We start from the raw sequence: 12018 nt of genomic DNA, 5'->3' as shown, positions 1-12018 counted from the left end.
AATTACCTGTGAGTGCTTTCCAGTCACAGGGTCCCATACTCTCTTCTCATCTGTTTTCTCTTCTTTTGAAGGGAGGAGTGAATGTTCCCAGTTACCCAGGTCCCCCGGGCCCTCCTGTAAGTACAGACGATTATCTTTAACTGGCTTGGGCTAGACCACAATAATGATGGGGGAGATCTCTCAAGCTCGCTGAAACCTGAATGTCACAAATGTGACAGGAGTAAATGATAACTGAAGCCAACTTGAATAAAAGAAAAAATGCACAAAGCCTTAATAATAGAAAATATTTAGCATAGCAGTGTCACGGTTTTCATTGTCAATCTGAGCTATAAGACAACACCCAATCATGTTCATAAAATAATACCATATTGTTTCTTTAGAATTGTTTTATTTTAATGGTGTGTGTGTGTGAACGCACACGCATGCATGCATGGAATTTACATGCAATGCCTGGAGAGATCAGGAGAGGGTGCTGGATTCCTTGGAGCTAGAGTTACAGATGGTTGTGAGCCACCCTTCATGGGTGCTGAGACCTGAACTCAGGTCCTCTAGAAGAGCATTATGTGCTCTTAATCACTGAGCCATCCCTCTAGATCCCCAAGCATGTTTCTTAATTTTATTCTTCAAATCCAAACTTCAGCAGAAGCAAAATATGCACCATCCTTATGTTTGTTAACTGGCATTTGAATAAAAAAAATGCTTCAGAAAATGTAACTGTAATTAGTAACAAAACCGCTTTCTATGTTTTTCTTCCAGGGCCCAAAAGGTGATCCTGGCCCAGTGGTATGTATGTTCTTACCTTGGTGTAGTAGTCTTTGGTAACACTACAAAGGGTACCAAGCACAGAAGGCCTGCCTTTCTAGGTGTGTCTCAGTTAAGGTGTCAGAGACAAGCCAGCAAATAGAGATACACCAGCAAATGTGTCCTTCATTTCCAGGATGCATTAGTCCTGATGCTTTCCATGCCCTTGAGGTTTGTCTCTTTCCATCAGCAGGTTTTAAAACCATCCTCTGCTGTAGGGAGGCACATATAATGCTCTTGACAAATGGAACATTCCCCTCTAATGGCCTTCTTTGGATGATTGATTCAGTTTTAAGTAGCTCTCGGAAGAGAAACACTTAAGGGAGAGAAATTCCTTAATATGTCTGACATCTCACCAGCAAAAGAGGGAAAAGGACTGTTTATTTACTTTGCATGTCTTGGGCAATTATTCTGCGGGGAGTGCAGACTGTCATAAACCTACTTATTGAGTGCATTGCATCTGGGGGGGTTAGCACTCAGCAAAGTAGGAGATCATGTCCTCCAGCTGTCCAAAGGATGGCAGTTGTCCTCAGCATTTTTCTCAACCGTTGAGCCTCACGACGAAAGCTCTGCCAGATCCAATTAGATTCCCTTTAACCTTTGGTATCTTTTCCCCAGCCAATGCTCTTTTCAAGCAAATATTCCATCCTTCGTGTTCTATTTGTATGTCCTCGTAACCTTTGAGGAGAGAACTGAAACTAAAATGTACCTAACACTAAAATAGGCTTTCAAACCACTTCTGTTGCTATGTATGTGTGTGTGTTGAAGTTGATAAAACTGTCTGAGTCTGAATAGATGTTAAACCAGAAAGGAGACAAACTATAGAAAGTAACTTTTTATATATAAGAATATTTTCAAAAAGATTTATCAAAGAAGTTATCTTTGTTACTGACCGATATACACATTAGCTGTCTACTTGATTTACCCTAAAATAATTATTTCAAGTCTTTAGTACTATGTTCTGAATCCCCAATACATTAAATAGAAGTTTCCTTTCTATAAGTTACATGTAGGACTTTAGACTCACAAAGATAGGATAGATGATAATGTTTCTTTAAATCTTGCTAAATGTTAATGGACTAAATATTGTTAATTGTAGTTCTTATTTAATAACTATTTTGCTATATATTTTACTATGTTAAAGTTAAAACCCTTCTTTTTATTTTAGACAGAAAAGAGGAGATGATGGGAAATGTCATCCTGTAAATATGTTTCTCTTATTGGTTAATGAATAAAGCACTGTTGGCCAACAGGAAAGCAAGATAGGTGGGACTAGGAGACAAGGAGGATTTGAGGAAGTAGTAGGGAGGAGTTAGCATGTAGGGACTTGAGAGAACAGAGGTCCAGGCCCTCTCTCTGGTAAGATAAGACCACGTGGAAATACTTGAATTAATAGAAATGGGTTAATACTTAAGACAGAGCTGGCCAATAACAAATGCTAGTAACAGGCTAACAGCTTTATATCTAAAAAAAAGAAAGAAAGAAAGAAAGAAAGAAAAGAAGTTTCCTTTCTTTTCTAATTGGTTGCTTTTTCTTTGTTTGCATCTTGTTCATCTAGAAAATTCTGTCCATTTTTATTTCTATTTTCTTACATCATATTGATTAAAAAAATTCCCTTAGTCTTACTTTCCTACTGACTTACAGAAAAGAATCCCCTCTGAGTCATATAGATAATTCAGACTTCTCACTGATATTTCTGGCACATTATTTCAAGTTCTCATATTAATAATTGCAGGTTAAAGTGAGAACATTTTAAAAATCTGCAATACTAAAGAATAAATTATAATTCATTAGTGCTGGTAAGTAGCTGGTCAAATAAAGACTGAGTAAAATTTAAAGAAATTAGGCCCCATATTTCTTTTCTTTTCATAGATTTCTACAAGGCTGTGGTTTACTTTCTTTTTTTAACATTTTTAAAATATAAATTAGAATCAAGCTTGTTTTACATGTCAATCCCAGTTCCCTCTCCTCCTCCCCTACCCCACCCCCACCCCCTATCCCATACCCCTTTCTGCTGCCAGGGAGGCATTCCAGGGGCCATCTTCAACATCTGTGGTATCATTTAGAGCAGGGACTAGGTCCTCCCCTACATGTGTCTAGACTGAGAGAATCCCTCTTAGCTGCTACAGGGCAAAGAATAAAAACGAAGTGAAGGATCGTCTCCGTGTTTAGAATATGAACTGAAAACTATGGAGCCATGAAACTGAATATGGTGCAAGCATTCACACATATCATTGAAATTACTGCTCTGGATTCTGTATGGACACACCCACAGGACATTCTCAGCATCTCCCACCATTTCCTGGGTGTGCAGAAACAACAGCCCACAGTACAAGAACAAGCCAGGAGTGGAAGGACTTTGCCTTCTAGAGCTCATATTTGCAAAGCCAGCACGAGGTGGGAGGAGGAAATGTAGTTCAAGTTCCATGACATTTTAAGTCAGCTTTGTGTCACTGTGATAGAATACTTGATATAAACAACTTGGGGGGGGGGTGGATACTAATTTTGATTGACAGTTTCAGAGGTTTCAGTCCATTGCCGGCTGCTCTGTAGGGCCTGTGGTGAGTCAGAGTAAGTACCAGGGAGCACTTAGTGGGGCTAAGCTGCCAGCTTCATGGTGGCAGGAAGCAAATGACAGCTTTGTTTTACCACCAACCCCTAAAGCTTATTAAGCTATAAATCTCTAAGGGGTTAATTGATGAGGTCAGAGCCCCCATGATCCCTGCTTCTGTGTGAAGCTATATTACAGAGCGTCCCTTAAACTCATGCACTTTGGGAAGACATTTAGGATTCAGGATACGACACATGGCAGTAATACTCTTCTGAATCAACCTCTATAAAGAAAACATTGCCTTTGGTTGGATATAGTAATAACTGAATGGTTTCCTGATGCGGGCAACCTTTTCTTCATTAGCTATTCAATATCTTAATGGTTCCGATTAAATATTTAATTATTAGCTACTCTCAAAAATGCTGATCAATTAATTGATCACTTCTTCTATTTTGAGGGAAGACTGCTGAAAATGTAAAAACGGGGCAGCGTGATAGCAGGGTATATCCCGTGCATGGATAACTCGGGGCCTCCTTCACACAGACCCGCACAGAAAAGAATCTGAACTCCTTTCTGTTTTTTATTCTTGTGATTGACAGATCGTATACTACTGAGCATTAAAAAATCCTGAAACACAAAGCATGCCAAGTTGCACTCTTGCTTGTTAGGCGTATGCAACAGGAGGGTAAACAATGGATGCATACAGCTTTAGAAATATTTTTCAAGCAGAATTGTGTTTTGTATGCAAAAATACACCTACGGAGAATATAATTTGAAAGCTTGCTTTTCTGTGTTGTTTGCTTGTCTGGAGACAAGGTCTCACTTGTAGACCAGGCTAGCCTGGAACTCAACATCCATCTACCTCGGGTGCTAGGGTTAAGGGCATGCACCACCACATTGCCACACCAGCCAGTGCTGTGATCTTTAAAGCATCTAGTGTCCTAGGGTAATATTTTTAGTTAAAAGTAATTAATTCACAAGAACTTACCAAACAACTCCATATCTTAACTGCTTCTCTGTTTTTCTAGAGATTTGTTTATCTGTCTGTGCTGCGCTTGCCTGGGTGTGTACATGCATTTCATGCATGCAGTACCCACAAGAGGCCAGAAGAGGGTGTCAGGTCCCCTGGAACTGGAGTTACAGGGAGTGGTGAGCCACCTTGTGGGTGCTGGGAACTGAACCCACATCTTCCGCAAGAGCAACCAACTGCTGAGCCTCTCTCTGGATCCACTCTAAATCTTTTACGATCAAAATGTTTATTTGTTCAAATCATCAACATTTTTGAACATAGGTCTAGGACCGTGTAATAGACTATAAAGATTTGGTTTTGGGTTTTTTTTTTAAAAGCTGGTCTATCCCTGTCAGTATCTGTCAGCTTGAGCAATGACTTAAATTACTGGGGTTATCTTCATAAGCATTTATAATCTGTGTGAAGGCTGCCACATTCTGCTTTGAGAGCTCCGGCTTCACTCACTCTTAAAGAGTTCAATCTTATCGTAAGCTAGCAGCCCCAGGTGACTCACAAATTGGCAAACTTTATTAAAATCTGCTTCTCATTCTAATTCTTACTGAAACCAGAATTATTAATACACTACAGGGATTCATCCTGGTTAGATTATTAATCAGAATAAAAATAATCAGAAAATGGACTCATGCCTGGAGAATAGCTTTAATTCCTAAGTTATTTTCACACACCTAATGATTGAAAATAGAGGGTACTATTCACTAGCCAAGTTTGAAATCAGTGCTGAGGGGTGTAGGAAATAAAGACATTGACTTTAAATCATTGCTTACAAACCATGGTCATTGCTCTTGCTTGTTCCATCTTCCTATTTTGCAGGGAGAGCCTGGTGCAATGGGCTTGCCAGGTCTGGAAGGATTTCCTGGTGTAAAGGTGAGTACACATGTTAATTTGCTCAATATTCAAGAATGTGTGTTTACCTGCTATTATATCAGTAACGGCTTTATGTGTATGAATTATAGGGGAACAGAACAAATGAACCATTTATACTTATGGGGCTTGGTTTCTAGGGAAGGACACAGGAACTAATGGGGAATGCGTGGGGGGGGATTGTTACCAGAAAATACAACAGAAAGAAATTAAAGCAAGAGATGAACAGTGGCCTAAAGGAAGTGAGTTAATCGTATCCTCATACGTTTGAAGAAAGAACAATTCATGGAGCAGAAACAACAGATATAAAGACCCTGAGGACCTACCAGCTCCAGGGGTGATAGGAAGGTGAAGGTGTGAATGAAGTCTTATATTTAAGGTCCGAGAAATGGAGATAGGGTGGAAAGTTGGGCCCAACACATCAAACACTGCTGCTCAGACAACTGGAGGGGTGGTGCTGGCTGTGCTCTTAGCTACAGGGATGGAAGAGATTGAGACAGGGTCCAGCATTATTTAATATTCTAGTTCAACTTTTGTTGCCATGATGAAAATATTCTCAGTGAAAGCAACTTGAAGGAATGAGGGGGTTTATTTGGCTTACACTTCTAGATAACACAGCATCATCAGTCAGTCAGGGCAGGAACTCAAGCAGGAACCTGGAGGTAGAAACTGAAGAAGTCATGGAGGAATTGTTAAGCCTGGGAATCCAGAGGACAAAAGGTCAAATCCACCAGTGTCCAGTTAAAGCAAGCTGTATTTTGGGATGCACTCAGGGCTGGCCAGCCGGCTGTCTCCCCTCAGTCAGGATTCGAGAGAGCGGCCCCTGCTAACCTCTTGAAGTCCCTTTTATTGGAGAGATAAGGTGTTCACAGAGGAGGGAGAGTTGGCTGTTATACATTGTTGAAAGGATGCAATGAAAAGGAAGGAACAAGGGTCTGGGTATGCATCATGTAAATGGGGTTGCACGCAGTTCACATCAGATTTAACAAACGGGAACCTATTCTTAATTACAAACAGAAACCTTGAACTACAAGGAATTAACACAGAACAATCGGGAGCTCATTCTTAAACTACAAACAGAGGCCTTAATATGCCCAGGACAAGCAGGAATTTATTCTTAGCTATTTTAGCTGCAAATAGAACCCTTAACCTGCAACGTATAGTTTTCCTGTTTTGGTCTCCCGCTAAATTGCCAAGTATCTTGTTCCTGTTTTGGTCTTACAGAATGGCTCCATTGCATTTTGAGGTCTGGTGAGGGTGTTCAATATTCAAGAGCATATGATAGGCAGAAATCAAACTGAGAGAAACAAGAGAGCTGGAGACCCAATATTCCCTTCAAAATCCCTTCAATGACCTGACTTTGTTCTATGAGGCCTCATCTACTAAAGGTTCTACCATCTCCCAAGAGCACCAGAGGCCAGCAAGTCTGCAACACACAGCCCTTTGAGGAACTATAGCACAGACTATTCCAGTATCCACGGGGGGAGCTGATGTTGGTTGGCTCTGAATAGAAACAGTGGGTAGAGTAAGGAATGACTGGATTGTAGGCACAGTTTGAAGAAAGAATAAACAGGGTCTTCTGATTTATTAGATGTGGGGAAAGAGTAAAGATTTGTCAAAGAAGATGCCAAGCTTCATGATTACACAACTGGTATGATGGGTAGTCATCAACTAAAACAAGGAAGAATGAAGAAGTCATGGCCACTATAAGCATAGTCAGATCAGTTCTTACAATTGTGTATGTTTCCCCAGCCAAGTGTAGACTTTCAAGCAAAGACACAGAATAGTAGAGGAATGGGTTTAAGGAACATCCTGGCTTTGACAAGTATGTACTTAAACACAAATATATCACAGGGAGATTAGTGGCATACAATAGGAAGAGATGAAAGCAAGTAACCACGGGAGTTTAACTAGGCACGCAAGAATCAGACCATGCAGGGAGAGAAGGATAATGGAAAGTTGGAACCACAAATTTTGGCCACTTGGGATTCAAGTGGCCAAAATGAGATGCTGGTGGGGATGTAAATATTGACTGTATCTTAGCTGTAACCGTGAGAATATGAGGCAAGATGAATAGAGGAGAGAGAGTCAAAACTGGAGGTCCTCTGTGCATCTATTAGATACGTAAATATTTCAAGATGACACATAATAACTTACAGGTAAACTATGAAGTTCCTAATGCAGTGTATAATGCTCAAATCAGGGTTATTATGTGTGGCCACTTCCAACACTGGTTACTTCTTCATGTAATGAAAATCCACTCCCCTAACTACTTAGACGTGAGAAGCATGTTGTCTTCCATTGCCATTGCCATCCTACTGTGCAACACACCACAAGACATTGTTTCTGTCTCATTGTAACCTGGCATTGCCTGACTAAACTCCCTTCCCTGCCTCTCCACCCTATCACCTCTGCTGACCACTCTTGTCTTACCTGTATCTATGGAATCTACTTTCCTACATGGGTTAGATCATGCATTACTTATTTTTCTTTTAACATGGGCTTTATGTTCTAAAGATATTGCTTCTATCTATTTGCTACAGTTCAGATCCTCACTGGTCTTTGATTTTTGTTTCTAATTTTAACCTTACTGTAAAAACTTTATGATAGTCAAATCTAAACTGGATTTTTTATTTCTTCTTTGGATTTTTTTTTAATAGGAAATGTTTACTTTCAGTTCTCAAGCAAGGTCAGATAGTCATTAATAGATTCCTCTAGTTCTTTTATAGTCAATGTTATTTTATTTTTTATACATCTCTATGTGGAATTTATTTGAAATACAATATAAAGAATTATTCAGTCATTAACTTCTGACACTGCTCTCTGTTTCCTAAAACTCCTAATACAAATGCTCCTGTACGTCTAAGATTTATACTCATTTGCATTGACATACTGCTAAACTTTATACCAGCATCCCATTATTTCAATTATAGCTTCATTATATGCTTAAATATTGGTATTGCTATTATCTATTATCCTGCTAGTATTTGTGTTTCATCCTCAAGTGAACTTTAACATTTTTGGTCAAATAGCAGTCACGTAACAATCACCTTGGGTACATAAATTACAGGACTGTCTTACACTCCATATCTCTTGATTTCATCAGGTCTTCTTTTATGTCCCAAAGCAAAATTATAAAGTTTTTTTTAACATGGGTTTCTGCCCCCCCAAAAAATTGCCATTTTACTATCAGGTGTAATTACTAGCACATGCAGCATTGTCAACCATCTCTGAAACATTACACTGCCTTTGAAAAGCACCCGAGTCATTCTGCCTTTAAAAACAATTAAATGGATGTTCTGATGGATCACTGGAGAAAAATACAGATCTTTACTTCTCAATCTTTTTTATTCTAACCCTGCTTCCAAAAGGAGAGGGGAAGGAAGGACACACATTCTGTGTGTCATAGTAATAATTTTCATTATGTGTAGAATTTTAAATATTGACTAACTTTAGCTGTAAGGATGTACAGTTTCCTCTTGAAGTAAACCAAAGTAATATCATGAATAATGATTTTCATTAGGACTGTGAATTACTTTTTTTAGAGGAAGAAAATATAATAGATTGAATTGTGATTCATTTTTTTCTGATTTTTCTGGGTTTCTTCATACAAGTTAATAACAATAGCACTTATTATATTCAAACAAAGGCTTTACAAATCCAACTTCTTTTAATTATATACATAAGTATTGTTTTTACAACATTTCTACCCCTTACTCTCTGCCTCCAACTTCTATAGCCCCCCCAAATTTGTGACCTCCTACTCATTATTACAAATATGTATGTATGTATGTATGTATGTATGTACTATTTGTATATAAATACAGCCTGTTGAGGCCATTTAGTTTTGCTTGAGTGTGTGTGTGTGTGTGTGTGTGTGTGTGTGTGTGTGTGTGTTTGTGTGTGTGTGTTTAGGGCTGGCCACTTGAGTTGGATAATCTATTAAGTGAGTCATCCTTGGAGAAGACTGAATCTCTCTCTCTCTCTGTCTCTCTCTCTCTCTCTCTCTGCACTTTTCATCTAGGAGTAGGGCCTTGTGAGATTTCTTCCATCCATAATGGCACGCCCAATTACTATTTGAGCAATTATTTTAAAAGTAAATTGTCTATAGCTATCATTATAAGTAGCCATTTCTATTTTAATCTCAACAGGGAGATCGAGGCCCTGCAGGTCCCCCAGGAATTGCTGGCATGTCGGTGAGTTTAGATTATTTCATGTTAGCATTTCTATTCTCCATAATCAATCTACAGCTGGTAGTCAAGTGCACTTCGATTATACCTTTACTCTGGTGGCAACTGTTACCCAGAGCCTGGACCACTCTATTCTAGCATATCTGTTCTTTCTTTTGACCTTTCCCCCTCCTTTTGACTTTTTTTCCCCCTTCCCAAGTCTCTTTCCAGGTACCCATGACTGTGCATTAGTGTGTGTGCACAGCTCTGAAACTCGTTTTTCATACTCTGTCCCTATTGTATTTCAGCAATTCTCTTGTCTCCCAGAGGCCCAGTTCCCATCTTGGGACATGTACATCAGACTCCCCACGTTAAGCTGTAGTCCGCCTGGGTGCTCACTTCAGCCAGGGTTATTAGCACAGCTTTATTGCTGCTAATGTTTCCTCATAAACCAGGCTTCAATCCTCTCAGTCATTTTTGTTGCTCTCTGGTGTCAAATGCTTTAATCTCACCAAGGTCTTTGCAAATGAATAGGAAGTGCTCTTAGAAAGGTTGAACTCATTTCTCTGAGCCCTTGGGATAATTCTGATCTTCATTCATAATGCCCTCATTAAAATTTTGTGGTCACGGTTTATGAATAAGAGGCCATTTATCCTCTTGCCAGGTGACCCTGCAGAGAAAGTCCAGTATCACATTACAAGGAAGTCAATGGAAGCTGTCTGCCTGGATAGCAGGAGATGAGACGAGCCCTACTCTTAGCCCCACCCTACTGCTGCCTCACTAACACGACAGCATCACCCTGTACAGCCTAAGATCCCCAAACAGGCTCCATTGCCTTCTTCCACTATCCTAAAACTCCACAGACCCCTCGTCATTAGATTTAACTAGCTCAAATAAATAATAAAATGCCACCCATTGTGTAGATGCTATACAGAGAATGACATTTTTTTTTATTACATTTGTCCAGACTGAGACTACAAATGTGTATAATTGTATAGACAAAAAAATGAAAACTGGTTCTCGTCCTTTGGACCATGGCACATTGGGGGGGGGGATGTTTTTCCCTCGACCTTTTACCCAAATACAGCTCTTCAAATAAAATGTTTTATTTTTCATATTAACTTACTACCAATGTAGACGTTCCCTTGTGAAACTCATAATCTGACCTAAATTTCTCTCCCCTCTGCCTTTTGTTTTACTTTGCTTTCTATTTGCTGTGATTGGGGGTAGGGGGGGATGATCAAAAGCAACATGGGAAGGAAAGAGTTTATTTGGCTTATGTGTCCTGAACACAGCCTCTTCCCCAGGGAAATCAGGGCGGGAACTCAAAACAGGACAGGAACGTGGAGCAGGAACTGAAACGGAGAGCGTGGAGGCCTTCTGCTCACTGCCGAGACTGCTTTCTCACACAACCCAGGACCACCAGTCCAAATGTAGTGCTACTCACATTGAGCTGGCCCGCCCACATCAATCGTTAAAGTGTCCCACAGGCTTGTCCACAGGCCAATCTGATGGAGGAATCTTCTCAGTTAAGGTTTCCTCTTCCCAAATGATTCCAGCTCGTGTCAACTGACAAAACCAGCACACACCCCAACTCCCTCCTCCACCTCCCACCCCCCCCCCAGCAGCAGTTCTCAATCTATGGGTCGCACCCCTTGGGGTCAATTTGTAACAATGGAAACACATCCTGAATATCAGATATTCACGTTACAATTCCTTTTTAACATCAACAACATTACAGTTACGAAGTAGCAACAAAAATAATGTTATGGCTGGGGGTCCACACAACATGAGGAATGGTATTAAAGGGTAGTAGTATTAGGAAGGTTGAGAACTACTGTTCTAGAGTAAGAAAGAACTGCCAGGAACAAAAGTCAGAAGGTGCATTGGCCTAATATCCTCCGTCTCCCCCTCAGGACTTTGTAGTGTATGCTTTACAGCCTCTGGAGTCTAGAGTACCCTAGAACATGTACTAGTCCAAATACTACAGCAACCTTTAAATTCTTGTGTAGGTAGAAGTGCATGGCATTGGTAATACAGCTTCTGACAGTTTTATTTGCTTTTTTACAGGGGAAACCTGGTGCCCCAGGCCCTCCAGGAGTTCCAGGGGAGCCGGTGAGCCACCACCATTTTAGCAGCAGACACACTACTCTAGTATCTAGATGCTATTTTTTAACCAATGAGTTTTTTTTTTCTTTGCACACGTTTACAGGGTGAGAGAGGACCTGTTGGAGATACAGGTTTTCCTGGACCAGAGGGACCCTCGGGGAAGCCAGTAAGTGCTTATTAGCCAACAACTGCTATTCTAAGAAATGTTCTAAGTATTGTCTCTTTGCCTTCCTCTTCAGAAATGTAAGATTTGAGTGAGCAATTTCAGAAGGAAATACAGACAGGTTCTAAAAAGTAAATTCAGGGGTATTGGCAGGGGATTCCTCCAGGAGTTTTCTAGATCTCTATGTAGTGTCTTTATAACTTAAACAATGTTGGGGTAAGGTGAGATTTTCTAAGTGCTAGTAGACTCTTTATTCCTTAAGTCTAGTAATTTCAGTAGCATTCAAATTAAATGTCCCGTCACATCCTAAAACCTGAAGAAGCCGACAGCTCTC

General features: G+C 40.1%; 1 protein-coding gene across 1 annotated transcript in view; it reads left to right on the top strand.

Moving 5' to 3' along the window:
- Positions 1 to 11734, top strand: part of Col19a1 (collagen type XIX alpha 1 chain) — a 31180-nt gene extending 19446 nt beyond the window's left edge. Inside the window, exons 17-22 of the mRNA XM_051204294.1 lie at positions 72 to 116; positions 757 to 783; positions 5193 to 5246; positions 9395 to 9439; positions 11483 to 11527; positions 11625 to 11734. Of these exons, the coding sequence (XP_051060251.1) occupies positions 72 to 116; positions 757 to 783; positions 5193 to 5246; positions 9395 to 9439; positions 11483 to 11527; positions 11625 to 11702 (294 nt within the window). The 3' untranslated portion in view covers positions 11703 to 11734. The remainder of the gene's footprint in view (positions 1 to 71; positions 117 to 756; positions 784 to 5192; positions 5247 to 9394; positions 9440 to 11482; positions 11528 to 11624) is intronic.
- The last annotated feature ends 284 nt before the right edge of the window (positions 11735 to 12018 follow it).

Source organism: Phodopus roborovskii, unplaced genomic scaffold, assembly GCF_943737965.1.
Source record: "Phodopus roborovskii unplaced genomic scaffold, PHOROB, whole genome shotgun sequence".
NCBI classification, from domain to species: domain Eukaryota; kingdom Metazoa; phylum Chordata; class Mammalia; order Rodentia; family Cricetidae; genus Phodopus; species Phodopus roborovskii.
Note: the sequence above shows the minus strand (reverse complement) of the source record. Positions and strands in the feature narration are given on the sequence as shown.